The sequence below is a fragment of the Citrus clementina genome, unplaced genomic scaffold, assembly GCF_000493195.1.
Source record: "Citrus clementina cultivar Clemenules unplaced genomic scaffold, Citrus_clementina_v1.0 scaffold_1, whole genome shotgun sequence".
Taxonomy (NCBI): Eukaryota; Viridiplantae; Streptophyta; class Magnoliopsida; order Sapindales; family Rutaceae; genus Citrus; species Citrus x clementina.
Window position 1 is genome coordinate 26,316,495 of NW_006263303.1, and position 20,400 is coordinate 26,336,894.

At 33.3% G+C, this 20,400-nt stretch overlaps 2 protein-coding genes across 2 annotated transcripts; one reads left to right on the forward strand and one right to left on the reverse strand.

The window, feature by feature from the left end:
* Positions 1–4,885: 4,885 nt before the first annotated feature.
* On the forward strand, positions 4,886–10,088 carry LOC18055934 (cycloartenol synthase 2). Its single transcript, XM_024177918.1, has 17 exons — positions 4,886–5,086; positions 5,163–5,360; positions 6,425–6,514; positions 6,627–6,821; positions 6,918–7,002; positions 7,114–7,280; positions 7,420–7,608; positions 7,713–7,826; positions 8,020–8,142; positions 8,253–8,375; positions 8,603–8,701; positions 8,838–8,894; positions 8,983–9,173; positions 9,283–9,460; positions 9,560–9,640; positions 9,762–9,845; positions 9,966–10,088. Exons 1-17 carry the CDS (start codon positions 4,886–4,888, stop codon positions 10,086–10,088), a joined length of 2,298 nt encoding a protein of 765 aa, XP_024033686.1.
* A 416-nt stretch (positions 10,089–10,504) lies between these two features.
* On the reverse strand, positions 10,505–19,580 carry LOC18055935 (U3 small nucleolar RNA-associated protein 21 homolog). Its single transcript, XM_006453115.2, has 17 exons — positions 19,175–19,580; positions 18,947–19,075; positions 18,630–18,833; positions 18,212–18,455; positions 17,314–17,489; positions 16,813–16,895; positions 16,447–16,519; positions 16,213–16,278; positions 15,795–15,837; positions 14,893–15,032; positions 14,411–14,623; positions 12,880–12,964; positions 12,413–12,707; positions 11,912–12,179; positions 11,548–11,761; positions 11,221–11,435; positions 10,505–11,014 (listed from the first exon to the last, which is right to left on the reverse strand). Exons 1-17 carry the CDS (start codon positions 19,298–19,300, stop codon positions 10,865–10,867), a joined length of 2,724 nt encoding a protein of 907 aa, XP_006453178.1. The 5' UTR covers positions 19,301–19,580; the 3' UTR covers positions 10,505–10,864.
* Between the last annotated feature and the right edge of the window lie 820 nt (positions 19,581–20,400).

Here is a 20,400-nt window from a genome sequence, read left to right on the forward strand (position 1 = left end):
ACATGACATCTATCAGTAGCTTAGATTCGATAAACTATATTCAATAATGCTTCAGACATTTGTTTTTATTGCATACAAATGGCGAAGAGAGATAACAACAAATCCCTTTTGTAAGACATTTGTTTTAGTGTTCAAACGTTAAAATGCTTTTAACAATACTCGGTCAAATTAATCCTCGCCTTCGTCGCATTTTAATGATTTTTAACAGGAATTAGTAGCTGGGTCTTGACTCTTGATCAAATTCACTAGCATTTGCCGAAATTGTTTCTGCCGAAAGACAAGAATGTGGAACCGCTTCCATCGAAAATCTTGACAGCTCGAAATTTCTGTGTCTGATCTCTTGGATTTTTGCCCATGTACTCTTGTGCCGCTGAAGCATTATTGACTTGTGAGGAGAACGCGTGATGTGGTACAATATAGTGGTTCATAAGTAGTGAATTAGTCAACATTAATGTGATACAATATAGTAGTTCATAAGTAGTGAATTATTCAACATTCAAGTCAAATTATGACCCAAGTCATATCTATATCTTAAATAAATTTGGTTATTTTTATAATCAGAAAAGGACAAATACACTTATAGTTTTAAGGTTTGTTCTAATAGATTGTTAAACCCTTAACATTTTAGAAATAGACAACTTAGATCCTTTCATTTTTAGAAATCGATAACTAAATCTTATTTGTATTAGTGAATTCTATTTTTTTCTTTTTGAAGAGAGAGGGAGAGAGTTTTAATATGATGAGCAATTAACCTGAAATCAGATTAATAGAATGTCAAACACAGCACTTATAATCAATATTTTCACTTAATCTACTTCGTTTGCCAGTTGTTCTTACAAGTATAATATTATATATGATCCAATACTAAATAATTACCAATGTTGAATACTTCAATCTTCTTCTTCTAGGAGACTCGATTTGACTTAATTGTATCTCTTTTCTTCATGATCAAAAGTTCTATGGCTTCCCCTTCAAGGTGTATTGTCCTATTCACATTGTCCTATATATATATATATATATATATATATATACATACATACATATACCAAAATTAAGCATAATCTATAAATAGCTGACTTATTCAGATGGAGGGAAAAAATAATAAAACACCTACTGAATTAAAAAGTTTACATGATGCAGCTCACAAATAATGCCGCCTACGACTCTTTCAGCAGTATACCGAGCAGCGAATTGGCAAATTCAAATTGTTAATTAGCGGCTACATGGCTTTGTGAGGCGGACAACAAATAAAAACAGATGGTCCGAATATTATAACAGTTAAACACGACTTTTTAATTTCACTATAATTATTTTAAAGAGAGTATTTAAAAATCTTTGTTGTTGAAGAAACTTTAGCTAACGTACCGTTTTACTATTCTTTCATTTATTTATTCATTCATTTATTATTATTGTTTTGGGGTAAATTACTCCAACTTATTCCTAAGATTGAATTCATCCATTAATCCAAGATACTTAATATTCCGCAAAATCGGGGAAGCTTATTCGGATAATATATAGACAAACGCCAATAGTCAGTTTGAGTCTGATCCCATTTTAGCTAATTAATCATGATCTTTCCAGTTTTCGAATCTGGCAAGTCCCTATAAAAATTGCATTTAATCAACTCAAAGAATATTGATGAAAAATGATCATAGGAGTTCAGAAGATAGGTTGATGAATTAATCAACTCAAAGAATGTTGAATATTAGCTTTCGTCCCTTTTCTTTCCATTTTCTTTTTTCTTCTTAGGACTGCAGAAAGCTAGATAAAAAATTCTATCAAAAATTTGACTAAATTGAAAATTTTATCATTTTTATGCCCATTTTTTTTGTTTAGCAAACTCATTTATATATTTATTTTTTAGGCGTCTAAATCTGACGGTTTATTCATTAGGGCCCCAAGTCAATTTTACAAATGTTATGTTATAACCCTTCCAAGTATTTGATATTTTTCATTAAGACACAAGGAACCAAAATTCTTGTTCCACCATTGATTAGGAATTTGAACTCTATACATACATTTTGTACTATTTTAAAGGTTTTACTAGTTGAACTAACAGGCATTAGGATATTGTAATTGTTATTTTACCTTTTAAAATTACGCTAGATTATAGTTTATGATTCATAGCATATGAAATAAAATGCCAAAATTATTGACTTTTTCAGCACCAAATTAAGCAACTAGTTAATTTAGCAAATGGCAAGGCTTGTATCCATGTTCCCATCAGTTTGAATTAATCAACGTCTACTTTTGTCCATTAAGGGTGAAAAAAAAAAAGGCATATGCTGCTAGTTTTTCCCAATAAATCATAAAAAAACTTTTAGACGCGTTCATGAATGAAATAAATCTGAGGGCCCTAAAATTTAGTGCAGCAATAATTATCACCTTTTCTGGAGTCTTGAAATTGAATTAAAATCGTCAACTTCTTTCCACTAACCGGAGAATCAAGATTCTCTTCTGATCTGATCATGTTCTTAGCAAATAACTCAATCACTGATTGGTTTTTTTTTTTTTAAAGGATCTCACTGGTTATTTGCTCAGGACATGATCAGATCAGGAGAGAATTATGATCCTACAATTAGTGGAAAGAAGTTGACGATCCATGCGTTAACTCGATAATATTTATAAAGCTACCAAATGCCATATCTTTATTTAATAACTTAATAAAGATCTCCTCCTACTCCATTGGCAGCTATGTAAAATTCCCATTCATCCAAACTCCAGTATCAACTACTTATCATGACCCGCTTTTAATGTCGTATGTGAATGCACAACATCTTTTTTTTTTTTTTCTATAATATACGGTACAATTTTTTTATTATTGTTTAGCCCAATAGTAACTCAATTTCCTCCGTATCAATATGACCAGAGTTCAAACCCAGATCTTATTTCTTAATATTAGATTTTACCATCTCAACTAGATAACACTTATAATATATATTACAAACTTATTAATACTATTATAGGAGACTAACTTTGATATCGTAAAATAGAGATGAGCACAGTTTGAAAATCAATTTTCAGAGACAGAGATATACCCCAAACAAGTGGTGCAGATACAATTGAGAGGATTTGCATTCTTCTTTGACATTCTCTAACACTGTTTAATGCATGCGAAAATATTGGCAGTGGAAATTCCAGTTTTCTCTCCACTGGTTGTTGTTTTGGCAAGATTCTCATCTTGATCAATTTATGGAACCTCGAATAGCTTCCATGCTGTAAACAGAGTGTTAATGCTCGAACTGAATTCTCTCCCAATAAGATCTAATAAAAAAGAAAATTGATGAAATTATATCAGACGCTAATTACAAAATGTGAAGAGTATCGACGAAATTATATCCTTTAACATAAAAAGCAAATCACTCGCTGGTTTTCTCAATGTAGAGAGTTTGAATCTCCTCGTGTTGTGAGAGTATATTTTATTTGAATTTGGACTTGACTTATTCTAACTAATGTGCCTGGACAAGATTTCTCAAGTTTACCAAAGCTTTTAAGTTTTAAAAAATTGATGATATGTGTACACTACTGCCCATGTACGAGTACTAAGTGAGTATTCTTAAGAACTCTAAAAAGGAAGAATAAACTTTCACTCATACTTATTCATTGTGGTGCAAACACTAATAAATTTTTACTATATTATAATTTTTAAATGAAAGGACCCTAATCAGTCACACATATTTAAGAATTTACACCTTATTTGCATTATTGCATGCTTACTATAATGGGCACAATACTTGTTATATTTAGATGGGGAGATTGCTAGTTTCACCCAAATGGAATCGATATATACCACTTACCTCCTATTGTTTTTATAATATCCGATAACTCGCATGGAATCATAATTTTACATTATTAACCTTATTTTTAAATACACTTTTATTCATATTTATTATAAATTAAATAAATCATATAAATTGAAATTAAAATAAATACTCAAATACAAAAAATAAGAAATATAAGTTTCTGTGTGGATAAAAAATTAATAATAAGATATTTTTCTTGTACTTTATGTTATTTTTTAACATTTTTTTCTTAAAATATTTATATACTTCACATTCCCAAGATAAATTATCACGAAAAATGACCAATTTACCCAACTTTTCCTTAATTTTTTTTTTATACCAGGAATTTTTTGGACATTTTAAAAAGAAATAGGAGATAAATGGTATATACTAATTTAGTAGGGGAATTGAAACAGACAATTTCCCTACTGACAATAATTTTTGACATACATCTATATAATTGTGGTCGTGATTTTGGTTCATTACGATAATGAATAAGAAATATCGTAGGATCATAAATTGATCTCGTTAAGATTCGTTCTTTTGTTATTATTTTTAATTAACTACGAAAGAAGAACCTTTTGAATCGTTAGAAGTGGAACATGAAAATTAAAAACAAAGCATGAACCATACAGAAGAACAACAAACAAACAAACAAAGAATCAACCTGTGTTCTCATCATGATTTATTTAATTATAATAAATATTTGTAATGTTTAGATGAAACACTAGAGAAAGAAAAAATAATAGAAAAAAATTTGATTGGTGAGCAGTGATTCATTCTAATAATAAAACAAAAGTCACGTCATATTTGAAATCTTGCAACTTTATTTTGACTGTAGATTTGTCTCAATTGGAAAAGGTCGGGTCTAAGCATCGAGAATATAACAGGCCATGCAATGCAACAAAGGATACAAATAATAAAAAAGTAAAACAACAGTAACTCATAAGTTTATGAATCCTCATGTGGTTTTCCCTCTCCTATATAAATGGAAAGCAATGCTCTCTTCTCTCCACAAGTAGCTGCTTCCCAAGAAAATCAATCTCAGGCATCAGTATTAAAGTTGTGGGTTTATTTAATTAGGGCAAAGTTAGGAAAAAAAAATGTGGAAGCTGAAACTTTCAGAAGGGATTAATGAACCATGGGTTAGAAGTTTGAACAATCATGTTGGCAGACAAGTTTGGGAGTTTGAGCCAAGTCTTGGAACTCCTGAAGAACTAGCTCAAGTTGAAAAACTTCGCAATGACTTCACCAAGAATCGGTTTCAAATGAAACACAGTTCTGATCTTCTAATGAGACTTCAGGTGATTAATGTTTTTTTTTTTCTTTTTTGCGTTAATAACAAGTAACCTCTTAATTAATTACGTATTGGTTTTGTAGTTTGTAAAAGAGAATCCATGTGATATGAAGAGGCAGCTGCCTCAGGTGAAAGTCGAAGAGAATAGTGAAGAAGAAGTAAATGAGGAGGCTGTAAATACGACATTGAGAAGAGCTCTGAGGTTCTATTCAACTCTGCAGTCTGAGGACGGCTTCTGGCCTGGTGACTATGCCGGCCCTTTATTTCTTCTACCTTGCTTGGTATGATCCTTACTTTGTACTTTACTTTTTACTTTTTAATTCTTCGTGTCATTTTGATCAGTAATTCTCCTACGCACGATAAGACTTTATTAGTAAAATCTCGCGACTGTAAGAAGTCTGAGGTCCATACACTGTTTGTGTCAGCATTTTATCTCTCTATCATTTTTGCACTCTGACAAGTTTCAATGTTTCATTGTGCTTTAAAATGGCTGAGTGAATAAGGGATGGGAGGATCCGTGGAGTAAAAAGGACAGACTAAAAAATAAATAATTTTTCTTCTATAAATAATTAATTGATTATTTCAAACTTTAAAGTCTAAGGAGCCCATAGTCCATGCGATCTTTTTATTTATTTATTTTTTAAACAAAAGGGCTTAGTTAAAAACTAGGCAACAACCATTCGCGGGTAAGCAGACCCAAATACATCATGCAACAGCCACCCTTGAGTTCCGGATGGAGGAGTTGAAGCAAAAGAAGAGTTTGGTTGGCAAGGTAATCAGCTGCAAATTAGTTTCTCGATAGTTGTGCGACAGAGATACCTGCCAATTCCTATTAAGAAGTCTTTTAATTCCCTGAATAAGAGAGGAGTAAGTATTGGGATGACTGTTATTTGTGGCCAGGATCTTAGTGGTACACCGACTGTCAACTTCAACTCGCAGTTGTCGAATCCCAATATTCCAAGCAGGCTGCAAACCTTGAAATAGACCCCAAAGCTCCGCCCCAGTAATAGTGCAATGACCAATATTCATACCAAAACCATGAACCCATTCTCCGCAATAATTTCTGATGAGGCCACCTGCACTAGCACTAAACAACCTATATGATAGATTATTTTATATTATTATTATTATTTATTTGCATAGCATCAGAAAGGCTGTTAGAGAACTTTTGCGGGTCATTATTATTATTTTTTACAAAAACCTTCGAGCCTCGACTCTTTTATACCATTACAGAAAATTATAATAATTCAACCCATTAACACTCACAAAAATCTTATACACAATTCACAGATTAAAATAACTAATAATATAATTATTAATGTTTACATTAATTTTGTTGTTACAGGTGATCGGTTTATACATAACGGGTGATTTGAACACAATTTTACAAGTGGAATATCGTCGAGAGATGCTGCGCTATCTATATAACCATCAGGTATTGCATTACTATTACTATTATTTTCATAAATTTATTTATCTGAGTTTCTGTTGAACATTAACGAATAATTTCATACAATTCCCTAATGTGGCCTTCCTGTGTATTATAGAACGAAGATGGAGGCTGGGGATTGCATATAGAAGGGGAAAGCACAATGTTGAATACAGTACTTTCCTACGTAGGGCTGAGATTGCTTGGAGAGCGAATGGATGGTGGAGATGGCGCTATTGAGAAAGCCCGAAAATGGATTCTTGGTCGCGGTGGAGCTACCTACATTCCTTCATGGGGAAAGATATGGCTTTCGGTATAATCACATATATTAATAAAATCATCACCATCATCATTGTCAATTATAGTGTTATTTTTGTTTTTAACATGATTTATTTTGTAAATTTGGTAGGTACTCGGTGTATATGATTGGAGTGGGAATAATCCAATTCCTCCGGAGACATGGCTTCTCCCTGATTTTTTACCTACTCATCCAGGTTACTATTACTATTGTTGTTATAAATCAATACTTAATTGGTAGACAAAAAAGTTCACATGTAACATATATATAATGTGACATACATAATTGATTTATTAATAATATGCAGGACGAATGTGGTGCCACACTCGGTTGGTACTGTTGCCAACATCGTATTTATACGGAAAAAGATTTGTGGGGAAAATCAACTCTCTTGTTTTATGTTTAAGAGAAGAGCTCTATACTCGTCCTTATGAGAAAATTGATTGGAACCGTGCCAGATTTCTTTGTGCTCAGGTATTCAACTCTTCTTTAATTTGGTGCCAGATTTCTTCTTATGGCTTCAAATGAACATTATAAAACTTTAATTTCGTGAACATCACTGATAAACAGTGTTAATTATTGGACAAAATTAATTAGTTGTATGTTTTTGCAGGAGGATCTTTATCGGCAACACCCCATGTTCCAAGACATGTTATGGAACTTTTCTCACAAGGTTGCGGAACCCCTTCTGAAGAAATGGCCTTTTTCTAAAATTAGACAGATTGCTCTTGACACTGTCATGAAACATATTCACTATGAAGACGAGAACACTCAGTACATCTGCATTGCTGGTGTCAACAAGGTACTTCACATTAAATTTGTAACAGAACAAAATTAGGAAAGAACTAAACATACTTTAGATGAATGGCCTAATTAATTAGTTAAATGCGTGTCACTGTTATTCAGGTACTAAACATGCTTTGCCGTTGGGTTGAAGACCCTAATTCTGAGGCTTATAAGCATCACCTTGCAAGAATTAAGGATTATCTCTGGGTAGCGGAAGATGGAATGAAAATGCAGGTTCGAATCTAAGATTTAATTTCTCAGCTTGCTATTGCAGATATTCGGATGTTGTAAAATTCAAATTCACAATATTACTTAAGAATCATATTTAAATTTTATAATGTACATACGTGCAAGATTTTCAGTTCGCACGTGAGAATTCTCAATGCATGAGCTAATAATGAAGTTCAATTAAACTATTGATTTGCAGGCATACAATGGGTCACAATTATGGGATACCGCTTTTGCGGTTCATGCAATCCTGTCTACGAACCTTGTCGATGAATATGGTTCAATGCTAAAGAAAGCAAACAATTACATTAAAACTACTCAAGTAATTAACTCACTTCCAAATCTGAGCTATTTAAGGTTTAATTACCCATTTGATATTTACACTAACTAATTATTTTGTTTATTATGTTTTAATTAACTTGTTTTGATCAGGTTCGGACAAAGAGCTTTGAAGATCCAAGTTGTTGGTATCGCCATGAATTCCAAGAAGGCTGGCCTTTCTCAAGTCTCGATAATGGCTGGATTGCAACTGATACTACTGCTGAAGGATTGAACGTATATATTCACGCTCTTGCCTCATATTTTACTTTTTCCAAAATTTATGCCTACATTTCTTTTCTAACCAATGGGACATATGCTAAATTTCAAAAGCACGTCGAATAAAGTGTTTGATAAACACCCACTTTTACTTGGCAGCTAATAGTGATTCCACAATGACTGTGAATGAAAAGCCACTGCTCGGTGTCAAACATAACTTAATAGTAGTTCTGGTTTGTTTACAGGTGTCGGTCTTATTATCAGAGATGTCTTATGACCTTGTGGGAGAAGCAATACCATTGAATCGGTTATTTGAAGCTGTAAATGTTGTGTTGTCCTTACAGGTATTACTTCAGGCCACACATGTTAACCAATAATATGCCACTTACAGACTTTGTGTACAAACTGACGTGGCGTTATCGAGTTAATATTGCATGCCACAGCCTCTGCATTGATAAACATTTCTCTTTAAAATTACAGAACAGCAGCGGGGGAGTTGCATCGTACGAACGGACAAGATCTTATGCTTGGATGGAGGTGCAGATTCTTTCTGCTTCAAATAATTTTTTGAAAGGAAAATTAAAAACTTGATTGAAGTTTCAACAATTTGTTTCCATAATTGCAGATGTTAAATCCAGTTGAAAATTTTGGAGAGAGCATTATAGATTACCAGTATGTGGAATGCACTTCATCGACAATCCAATGCCTAAAATCATTCACAAAGCATTATCCGAAACATCGAAGGAGAGAAATTGAAGAATTTATAGCCAAGGGAGCCAACTTCATTGAGAGCATACAACGACCCGATGGCTCGTGGTATGCTTTTACAGGAGTTTTTTTCCCCAGGCTGTGCTATAATAGAACTGATTCGGACACAGTTTTGACATAATCCTGACGATTAACATGAATAATTTTATGAATTTAGGTACGGGTCATGGGGAGTGTGCTTCACATATGGAACATGGTTCGGTATAAAGGGGCTGGTGGATTCTGGAAGAAAATATGAAAACAGCCAGAGCATTAGAAAAGCTTGTGATTTCTTGCTATCCAAACAGCTTGATTCTGGTGGCTGGGGAGAAAGCTACCTTTCTTGTGTTGATAGGGTAACTCATTCAACTCTTATTTTATTTTCTTAGCTTGGTCTGAGTTTCTTAATTGCCCGGGGAAATGAAATTTATTTATTCAATGAAATTTTTGTGTAGGTTTACACAAATTTGGAAGGAAACAAGGCACATAATGTAAACACTGCGTGGGCAATGTTAGCTCTCATCGAAGCTGGCCAGGTGATTTTTCTTTTTTCCTTTTAATTAGTTTCAAATTGTACATATTTTTATCTATTCAGTTAACAAAATCTTAGCACTAATGACCGTGTTCTTTTATTTCATTTACTGTTTGATGGATTAGGCACATAGAGATCCAACCCCATTACATCGTGCTGCTAGGGTGCTGATCAATTCACAAATGGAAAATGGTGATTTTCCACAACAGGTAAATAATCTATGATGACAAGTTCTATAACAAGAATTATAATTATAATTAATATAAACTTAACGATATATTTTATCATTATACATGCTTATGTGTGTTATTTTTAATTTTTTTGCACAGGAAATCATGGGATCTTTTACCAGGAATTGTATGATCAGTTACTCGGCTTGGAGAAATATCTGTCCGATTTGGGCAGTTGGGGCATATTACAATCGTGTGTTGCTCCCTTCTAAGAAATTTTAAATATACAAATGTTCATTTAATAAATTGTAATTATTAAATTAATTTAAAGAAAAGCAATTAAAATAGTCATCTACTATGTGACTCCACATGTAATTGAATTGAATTCAAGTATACATTCACTCTTATCAAATATACATATATAAAATACGTGCTTATTTACCAAAATTCCTTCTTTTCATACTGTCAAGTGTAAAATATTATTTTCCTTCATTTACTTTTTACCTGCGCAACTCATTTAAGGATTCCAAGGCTCGGTTAGTTTTAGCTTTTTGGCAGCACAACTGATGGTGTAATAAAAATATAAGTTCTAAAAATGATAACAAATAACTTTTATTTGACACAACAGTTGGAGTTTTCATTTCGCAACATGTTGTGAATTTTAAGCCACAACACTAAATACCAACTAGAGCCTAAAACCAATTATATCAAAGACCGTAAACATCATGTATTTATCTAACATGCACATACGGCACACAATAAAGATCAGTCTACTTTGTTTCAAGGACTCCTCACTTCACTTGCATGAGTGAAAACTTTCAATACAATATCAAAAATTACAAATATTACAAACATGAAGAATTTATCCAACAGCTAGACTCAATTCCTTTGCTGATCTGCAGTTCCTAATATATAGGGGGGTCCTAAATACAAAATTTGTGACTGTGATTTATAATTAGAAGCAAGAGAGGTGACTGCCTATGACATTTAAAAAAGAAAATAATCATTTAAGGTGTTAAATCAAAATTATATTTGAATACAATAATACCTCAGGACTCCTATAATTGTGAGTTGCTGAGGAAACTGACCACGCATCTAGCACTTTGGAACATTTTATCAATTTTCTGCCATACTGCACTTTGAACTTCCAGAAGCTTCCTTGCCTTATCCTGTAATTTTGTGTGGCATCGTATCGTTTCACCATGTATCTGACCAAAAAAAGATGGATAAGATACCAAGACAACTGTATTATTGGAAAACAAGTTTGGGAACTCGGCATGCAAAGTGTTACTCTTTTGTCACATCTCTAACGTATCACTGTATTTTTTGCTACAAAGAATTTAAATAACAAAAGAAAAATGCTTATTTTAGTAAAACAATTAGCAGACATAAAAAAGCAAAGGAAAATTTATACCTTCAGAAACAACCTGATAACAGCTTGTATAAACTCGAAATTATTTCTGCATGAAATCTCGTGAATCAAATAATCCAGAAGCAGTTCAATCGATAAATACTCAGGTCTTTTATCAAGTTCTTGGTGATCATCATGATCAATGATCTGAAGCATTCGAAGTTCCATATCCAAAGTAGATGGGGACAGACTTTTAATATAATCAGTAAATGCTGAAACTGCAACACGTTAAAGTAAGCAATCTAAGAGATTGAGCAAAAGTACTTCATAATAATTGCAAAAGAAAATTTCAGTTGAAAAAATGATTAGCATATAGGAAGACATGCTCACAATTTTTCATCTCTGCACAGGAATGAAGAAGTTGTATAAATTGGGACACTGGGATGTCAGGTTTTGTCTTGTTTTCCACCTTAAGGTTTTCTGTATCCTCCTTAGTGGACTCACTAGGCTTAAACAATATTTCTCCTGAAAGGGATGGAACTGAAGGCAAGAAGAAAGGAGCCTTCTCTGGTTTCTTAGGAGGCTCAATTGGTTTATTGCGGGCCTGAAAGATATGGGATTGTGTGCAAAATTAATATTGAATGCTGATCAATGAGACATGAAACAAATAAACTGCAATATATGTGAAGAACTCTCACTGCATAAAAAGGTTAAAAAGTGAAAAGCAAAGATGCATAAAAGAGAGAAGAGAGACCTTAATAATATCCAGATTGATCAAGCTTTGCCACTGGCTTTTAGGCAATAATGACAGAGTAACTAAATCTGGGATCTGCTGCTTGAAAGTTGGTAAACCAGAACTGTCCTTGGGTACTCTGTCTGTACGGTGAACATCAGGCTGGCTAGAATTCTCGTCTTGGCAACCTTCAACTGACGAAACGGATGGCATTTTGACGCTCACTATTTCCTTTCCACTTGCGTAAGAATCAATATTTGAATCTCCAGAGAACATACAACGATTAACCCTGACATAATTATCAGCTAAAGATATTTAATATTAGATTAAAAGTAGTCCAAAAAAGTGATGCACCCTCAGACATTTTAAAAGATTGGTTGACATTGCAACTGCCATCACTCAATGCATTTTAATGCATTAAATTCTGCTAGAAGAGGTCCAGTAGATAAAAATTCCAACCAGTGTTCAGATGCTCTATTAAATATACCATCCAAGATGAGTAATAAATGATGGAAAACTTACCATAGATAAACCCCATTCTGATCAACATGGGCAGTTGCTAAAACATCCATATTTGGTGAGAGAGACAATGCTGTGATAGACACATCAACATGTATTGCGTCAATTTGTCTTGCCAAGATAACATCCCAAATTCTGAGGCTCCCATCCATGCCAGATGACAAAAGCCATTTCCCATCCTCACTGAAACAAAAATCTGTAATGCGGTCTGTGTGACCTTCAAATTTGCGAACCATACGTAGTGCCACAACATCAAACAAACGGATAACTAGATCATCCGCCACAGTAGCCAAAAGCCCTTGGAGATTATTTCAAAACAACCTTTGATTATAAAATCATCCAATGAACATGAAATAATGAAAGATAGATGAGAAACCAGGCATCTGTTCCCAGGTGCACTAATTTTTTTTTCCCTCTTTTTTTCTGTGTGTGAGAGAGAGCGAGAGAGAGAGAGAGAGATGTCAGATTACCATTAACTCGATGGTAAACAATCTTAACCAAAGAACAGCCAACTTCCCATCTGGATTTTAGATCACGTCCCTTGAAATCCCAAACCTGCAGAGGATATCTTAGAGCAGTAATACAATACTTCACCATAAACTTTGTTCAAACCAACCAACATTCTCTAGCATTTTTATCAAGGATTATAAATAATGAGTTTCCATACAATACTTCCACATTTTTAAGCTATTGAGCATCATGATAGAAAAACTTGACAGTGACCACAAATGAGACTTGCCGTATGCAGAATCGAGACAGTTGGCCACTTATGGCTTCAAAGGAACCACAGAAATCCAGATCCTTGCAGTCATTCTCCAATAAATTCTACAGGTATCAAATCTACCTAATTATTTCTATCACCCCCTGAAAACTAATATATAGTTAAAATGCAAATTGTTATGTCCTTTTTTAATCCACAATTCAAAACTCATAATCTTATCAGAGCCCACTTCAGTTAAGGGTCTGTTCATGATTTGCTCATTCTATGAATAACACAGGACAATCCATTGTATGGAGCGACGTAGGGGTGTGCATGTGTTAATGTGCATATCAACCCGACAAGCTTGTTAATTGAATTGAACCATGGATCTGAGGACATGTTTTAGAACTTAGTTTCTATCATGGAACTCTTTCCAATCAACTTAACCTTTTAAAATTAATGGTTTTTCAAGAAAAATTAACATTAAATGAACTTGAACTCTACAAATCTTGAGTGGGACATTTGATTCACATTATCTGTTCTAAGATTGTAATTATTATTCAATAGTTAATCATTTATTTCCATTTTTTGATTAGTTGTTAGACTATAATGGAGATTACCATTTTTTTTTTTGGTCTAACCATTTGTTTTCATTTAATTAGTTGAGACTCATCGTCCATGAAGAGCTAATGGGGAAGAGGTCACCTCCAAACCACCATACACTCATTTCATTCTTAAAAAACCATTTTACTCAGCCAGTTCACACGCTTAGAATTAGACCCTCTATACTTCTGTCTCCAAAAACTAAAGGCAGCAGATGGAAGGAATAGTGTCATCTAAAGTAAAACAGTTATATATTATTTTTGGTCAATCCAAACATAGGAATGTAATTTATTTTTTTGCCAAAGATAAAACAAGACACATCAAGATTAATTGACATTATCGGAGGTTAAAAGTTCTTTGAAACAAGATCTACAATGGGTCCGTTTGGGATTGATGTTGGGCAGCACTAAAGTGTTTGATAAATATTAACTACTATAACTTGAAAACTATGTTGATGTGATTTTTCACTTGTATGATGGAAAACCTATCACCTCTTTAATAATTTTGTTAGAATTATTATTTAAAATTTATAATTACTATATACTATTAACTTTTGTTTCATCATTACAACTTTTTTCCATAGTTACAGCACCTCACTCCCAAATAAAACCTTTATGCACGTACACACAACCACACAGGTAAATCACATGTGTGGTAAAGAAAGCAGTGCATACAAATCTGGAGAAAAAAATGCAGACCTTTATATCACCGTGATATCCAGCACTAATCATTAGAGTATTTGTTGAGTCACAAGCAACTCCAACCACTTCACCATTATGGGCATAGTTGCTTCTTTCTGACATGTCCAGATAACTTCCTCGGCTGATTCCTGATTGAAGGTTAAATCGTTCAATCCAACCACCGGCTGTTCCAAGAACAGCAAAATTTCCACATGCACTGATAGTGCAGGCCTATTACCAGATTAAGAAAAAGTCAACAAGTCATCATCTCTATCCATATAAAATATAAGGAACCATGAATTCAAGGAAATATTTCCTTGAATTTTCAGATTTCATTAACCCACAATTTCTGCAATCAAGGGATAACTAAATACAGTAACCAATACAGCCGTTATGTGAAAAATCTGTCTAATGCAAATTTCAGAAAAAATAAAATTGAAGAGATAACAAGATAATTAGACAATGATAGATGGAGATGAATAGAAGATTGAAATGCAGACCTTGACAGCTGTTGGATTTTCTGGACATGGTCTCAGGATGTGCTCACCAAGAACGAAGTTTTGAAGCCTCCACACATATGCCTGTGCAGTATCCATATGACATGTAACAACGTTGCACCAATCCCGCTCCCTAATTTCAGCTGAGACAAATATTTTGACAGAATTGGAGGAAAATCATATTAATTTGCAGAATGAGCTGACTAAGCAAGTCATACTGGAAAAAGGTATGCATAATAGCCTTTTGGTCAATTCCTTATTCAGACTCCAATGCTATATTTCTTACTTCTTCATATGATCATTAATGTGGTAAACTAGAACATAAATTAACCAGACTAATGAATTCCAAGGTCACAATCGTTTAATTTACAATGGATTACATCCCCAACAGATGCACTAGAGTTCAAATATGAATCTTTCAAAATGCATGGCAAAGCAATAAATAGTATCTGAAAAGTATCACGATAACGAATCAATGAAAATGTATGAAATACATAATAAAAGTATCAAGCAACATGCTCGAAGCACCCCCTAGTGTTCAGGTGATCTTTTGAATCATTGCCAATGTCAAGCCCAGATAGCGATAAGTCTCTCGGTACAGATTAACTGTTTAAATATACTAGATAAACTACACTAACCTGAAGCATGAAGGAAGAAAAATGTCAAATTAACTTCTTATCTATTAAAAGAGCAAATTAATCATATAGCCCGATCTTATACAAGATTATTTCCCCTACATAATGGCTTAAGTATAGTTCTCATGACAGGTCAACTGAATGTAATCAGTCAAAATTAGAGAAAATAAGTCATTCAATGATATTGTACCCACTATCAGAAGCATCCATCTGAGATAGCACCTGAACCAAAACAAATGAAGTAAGAAAAGTCTGAAACGAAGATCATACCACAATCAAATGCAATAACGGGCTTTAATTTCAACTCCTCTTCCTGAAAATTAAGCAAATAAAATAAGAAACTGATTATTTATAAAGTTCATAGTGAAATAGATTATTCAACAGTAAGAACTACAAATATTTTGCCTCAATTACATCAATAGAAACTGAAGAAATCAAATTATATAAAATTGCATGCAACTACAATAGACTCACAACAAGTATTGAGGGATTAGACACGTCTGATGGATGGGTTTTCCTAATTATGAAACTAAGAATACGAGCTCTGGATAATATATAACTACTTCCAATCTTCACATAATTATACATTGCTCACAGATTAAATATTTATACAGCCAGAAAATTGAATTAAGAAAGAACTATTGCCCTCAATTAGTTTGAACACTAACAGGCATTGCACCAATCATACCTTCATTTTGAGTTTCCTGGCTCGTTTGGCTACATGTCGCTGAGAAAGCTCCCTACTTTGTTGATCCTAATAGCGACAAAAAATAGAAAAAGTGGCATCATGTGAATACAAATTACAAAGGGAAAATGAGTAAAGTAGCATTTTTCCAATGGTTAGCTAGAAGTTCTACAAGCACAGTGAAAAATATATTTGAAGCAAACCAAGGTTCATATTCTATTGATGAGTAAAGCCGACCTGAATTACAGAGAAAAGGCGAAATGCACGATCTTGACCAGCTGATAGAATGTGTCTCCCATTGGCATAGAACCTGTCATAAGTAGAAAGCAAAATACAAAAAAAATGAATGAGTGAAAATGGCATCCAATTTCCCTAACAAAATTTTTGCAGATTGAATAGAATCGGCATTAGCTGATAGCTTAGGGGAAAAGAGATAGAACAGGCACAAAGTTGTATAGAAGTGACGGACCTAGAATTCTAAAATACCAAATTAAAAAGAAAAGGACAAGAAGGGCTATGTATAACTGATTGGAATGAGAAAATGTTTACTTATGTTCTATTATGACTATGATTTAGCCTAAAATCACACCAGAAACATCCAACCTGATGCAAAGTGGGGGAGCACTATGCCCGCTTCGAAAGCGCAAAAGACGAGGATCTCCGTCAGTTGTGTCAAAAATCCACATCTACAAGAAATATAATGTCACATACTTATTTGAATTCAATGTGATAGATATGCAAACCAACAATTGCAAGTTAAACTACTTTTGCTACTGATACAAATTCTTTTAGCATACCCACTATCCAATAGAATAACTTCCTTTAACATTCACATGGACAATTGTTTGAAATTTAAAGAGGCAGACTTAGGGTTTCATCAATTTTCAGGACTTGGCACCACAATCAACAAATTTATTTGTTTATTTTTTTTCCATAAGAAACCAACATTTTATAAGGAGGAATAAACAATAAGACAATATGTACAAAAAGTCTATGGGGGCCACCTAAATTTTACCCGAATTGACTATGACTTGTAATAATTATGAACTCTTCTCCATGAAGTTCATCAGAAAGTTAGAGAATAAGGATAATCAATAATCTTACTTTAATTGAGTTGTCTGCTGATGCACTCATCAGCACAGGCTCGTTAGCAAAGAAATGCAATGAAATAATTGCATTGTCATGAGCTTCTCTTATGACTGATTGAAGCCTTCTTTTCTCAAGATTCCAAATGCTTATGACACCAGATGAAGCTCCTGACGCCAGAAGCGGCTGCCCATCTAAACATGTGCACCATTAAGCAAAAATACTTGATTATTTCACAAGTAAACATCAAGACCAGTAGAAAACTAGGACACACATAATCGGTGATCAGGCAACTATGACATATTATTTATAATTACAACAAAGAATTCAAATTATGCATGCATCCACAATATCAATAAAGGACAATCATGTAATGTAAAACATAATGAAAAGATTTCTAAGTCTAGGATAATTCTCACACGATCATGAGGGTATTATCCTATGATGAGATTTAAATGTTCTGGAGACCTTGAAGAATCTGCACAGAAGTGTTTCCTGAATTAGGGATAATCAATCAAATGCATGGATTTGTTTTATCTTCCTAGCGTATGAAAGGAGTATTTTGCAAGTTACTGATAGAAAGGCATCCTTTTCTACCACAATATAAATGTTTCAATTCTTAAAATTATAGAACAGACACTGCAGGCCACATTTATAGGAATCTGGAGGCTTAATTTAATATAAAAGGACAAAAGAAGTAATAGCAATAGCTGTGAAATGGGACACCATTTTTTAGCTGCAATAGAGAACCCAAGATACTGAAAATTTCTTCAACATTTTTTCTTTATCAGTTTCCCAAGAAAAATAAACATGGATGGTGCTAGAGAACAACTAGCTACATAACAATTTAGCTTCAATAGATACAGTAGCAATAATAATGGTATTGAATTATAAACACAAATATCTGAACTCTTACCTGAGCTGAATGCCAAGGCAGTTACAGCACCTCTCATAGAATGCGTAAACGTAACCAACTCCTCATCATAACGAACATTATGAACATGAATTTTCCCATCTGAACAACCAACAGCAACAACATCAAGTGCAGGTGACGAAACACAACTAGAGATGGATGATCCCCATCCCTTAAACTCATAAAGCTTTTTCTTTGTACTAATATTCCAAAGCTGTAGAGAACCCTCCTGACTACCTACAATAACCTGTCACATACTTCCCCATGTAAAACAAAAACAAAAAGGTAATAGAAACACATTCTTAGTGTAAGTTGTTAACTGCTATGCTTATGCTTAATATTGAAAGCACGAAAGTTAAAAGCTGCAGCAACTCAATCGCAAACATACCATAATAACAAAGCCGTAAAATGAAAACTTTACCTTGTTTAAGTAAGTATCCGGATGCATTATACAAGTAGGAGTAAACTTATCATCTAACTTAACATGCCCAACCGGAGCAAGATTCTCTTCAATTCCTTTAAATGCCCATATGAACATATTCCCATCAATGTCAATGCTTAGAATATGTTCTCCAAATAATAACAGCAAGTTCACTTTAGCACTATGCCTACTCCAAGTAGCTACCTATTGAACCATAATCACAATAATTAGTTTATTCAATGACTCAAATGAAAAAAAAAAAGGAAAAGAAAAAAAAGAGACCTCTATTTTTTTTTTCTACTGGGTGAAATTCATACCTGATGTGCGCGTTTAACAACAGCAATGTGATTACCATAAGCAGCGAATGTGTAATCACGATATGAAGCAAGAGCTCTGATTTTTTTGGGCAATTGAGGGCCAACAAGGACCAAATTCAGCTTAGCGCACTGCAAAAGAGAAACAAAAAAATAATTTTTTTTCAGTTGCTTCGAACAATTACAACGTATACAAGCAAAAGAACTAATTAGTTGGCTGTTTGTACATACATTGTAAATGTGAAAAGCTTTGCCGACGCTAACGGTGACGAAATTTTCGGTGCCAAGACGCTGAACGGAGAAAGGAACGCTGCTTGTTATGTAGCCGATTGCTTTGTACGGCTCGAATATCCCCATTTTTATTTTTTATTTTTGTTGTTTTTGCAATCGGAAATTGGAGAAAATTTCAAGCTAAGAGAGTTTAGCGGTCACAGCAGAAGGAGACGTAAAGTGGGAGAGGGTTTAGGGTTTAGGGTTTGTTATTTTGTTTTCGCCGTTATGGCTGGCTGCACAGATTTGGGTTAGTTTTCAAATTCCAAGTTCTTCGTGGTTGGTTTTCTCTAAACTCTTTCAGAAAAATGGTTTACTTTTGCAAATTTTCAGGTTGGGTTTTCAGGTGCATAAATAAATGGTGCCAATTGCATACGTTAAGAGAGATATGATGAAAAATATTAAGAATATGATTGAGATTGCATTAGATTGTCAGATTAATAATTATTTGATAATTTAATATTTAAAAAATATTTGATAAATACCTTTTAAAATAGGTTATTTAGAAATTTAATTCTTTAAAAATTTAGTAAATAACTATCAATTAAAAAGTCGTTGGAACTTAGAGTGTGTTTGGGATTACTTTTGCTTCTCAAGGAGTCAACATCTACCTTGATTTAAAAAAATAAAAAATCAACTTTATAAATAATTTAGAAAGGTGTTTAATAGATGAAGATTATTTGACAATCACTTTTCAAATAATTAACTATGGATGTTTGGTAAGTAAAAGTTAAAAGTGTGATGCTCATGTGCAACGATAGTTAATTATTTGAAAAGTTCATTTTTATCGAAATCTTTAAAACTATTATAATCAAAATAATTCATAAAAATGTAATACTATAGATATATGTGTGCATAACAAAAAAATTCTACTCACTCATTAAACTTGTAAGCGATTTTATTTCTTAATCTCTCCATCAGGACCATCACTCAACATTTAGGAACATTGCTACATTGAAATGCTCCTTTTCTCCACTTGTGTTTGTTATAAGTGGAGAACTAGACAAGGAATTCGTTTAAGAGTGAAAAATTAAGTTACATTGAAATGCTTCTGACAGTGTAATAATGTGAAAAAGTGTATAATTTTTTGAGTGAGTAGAAAGTTCATTGAAATAAATTATTAATGTTTATTTATTCTTTTTCCTATGCTAACTGCTACTAACTATTGAATATGAATAATCATTGGA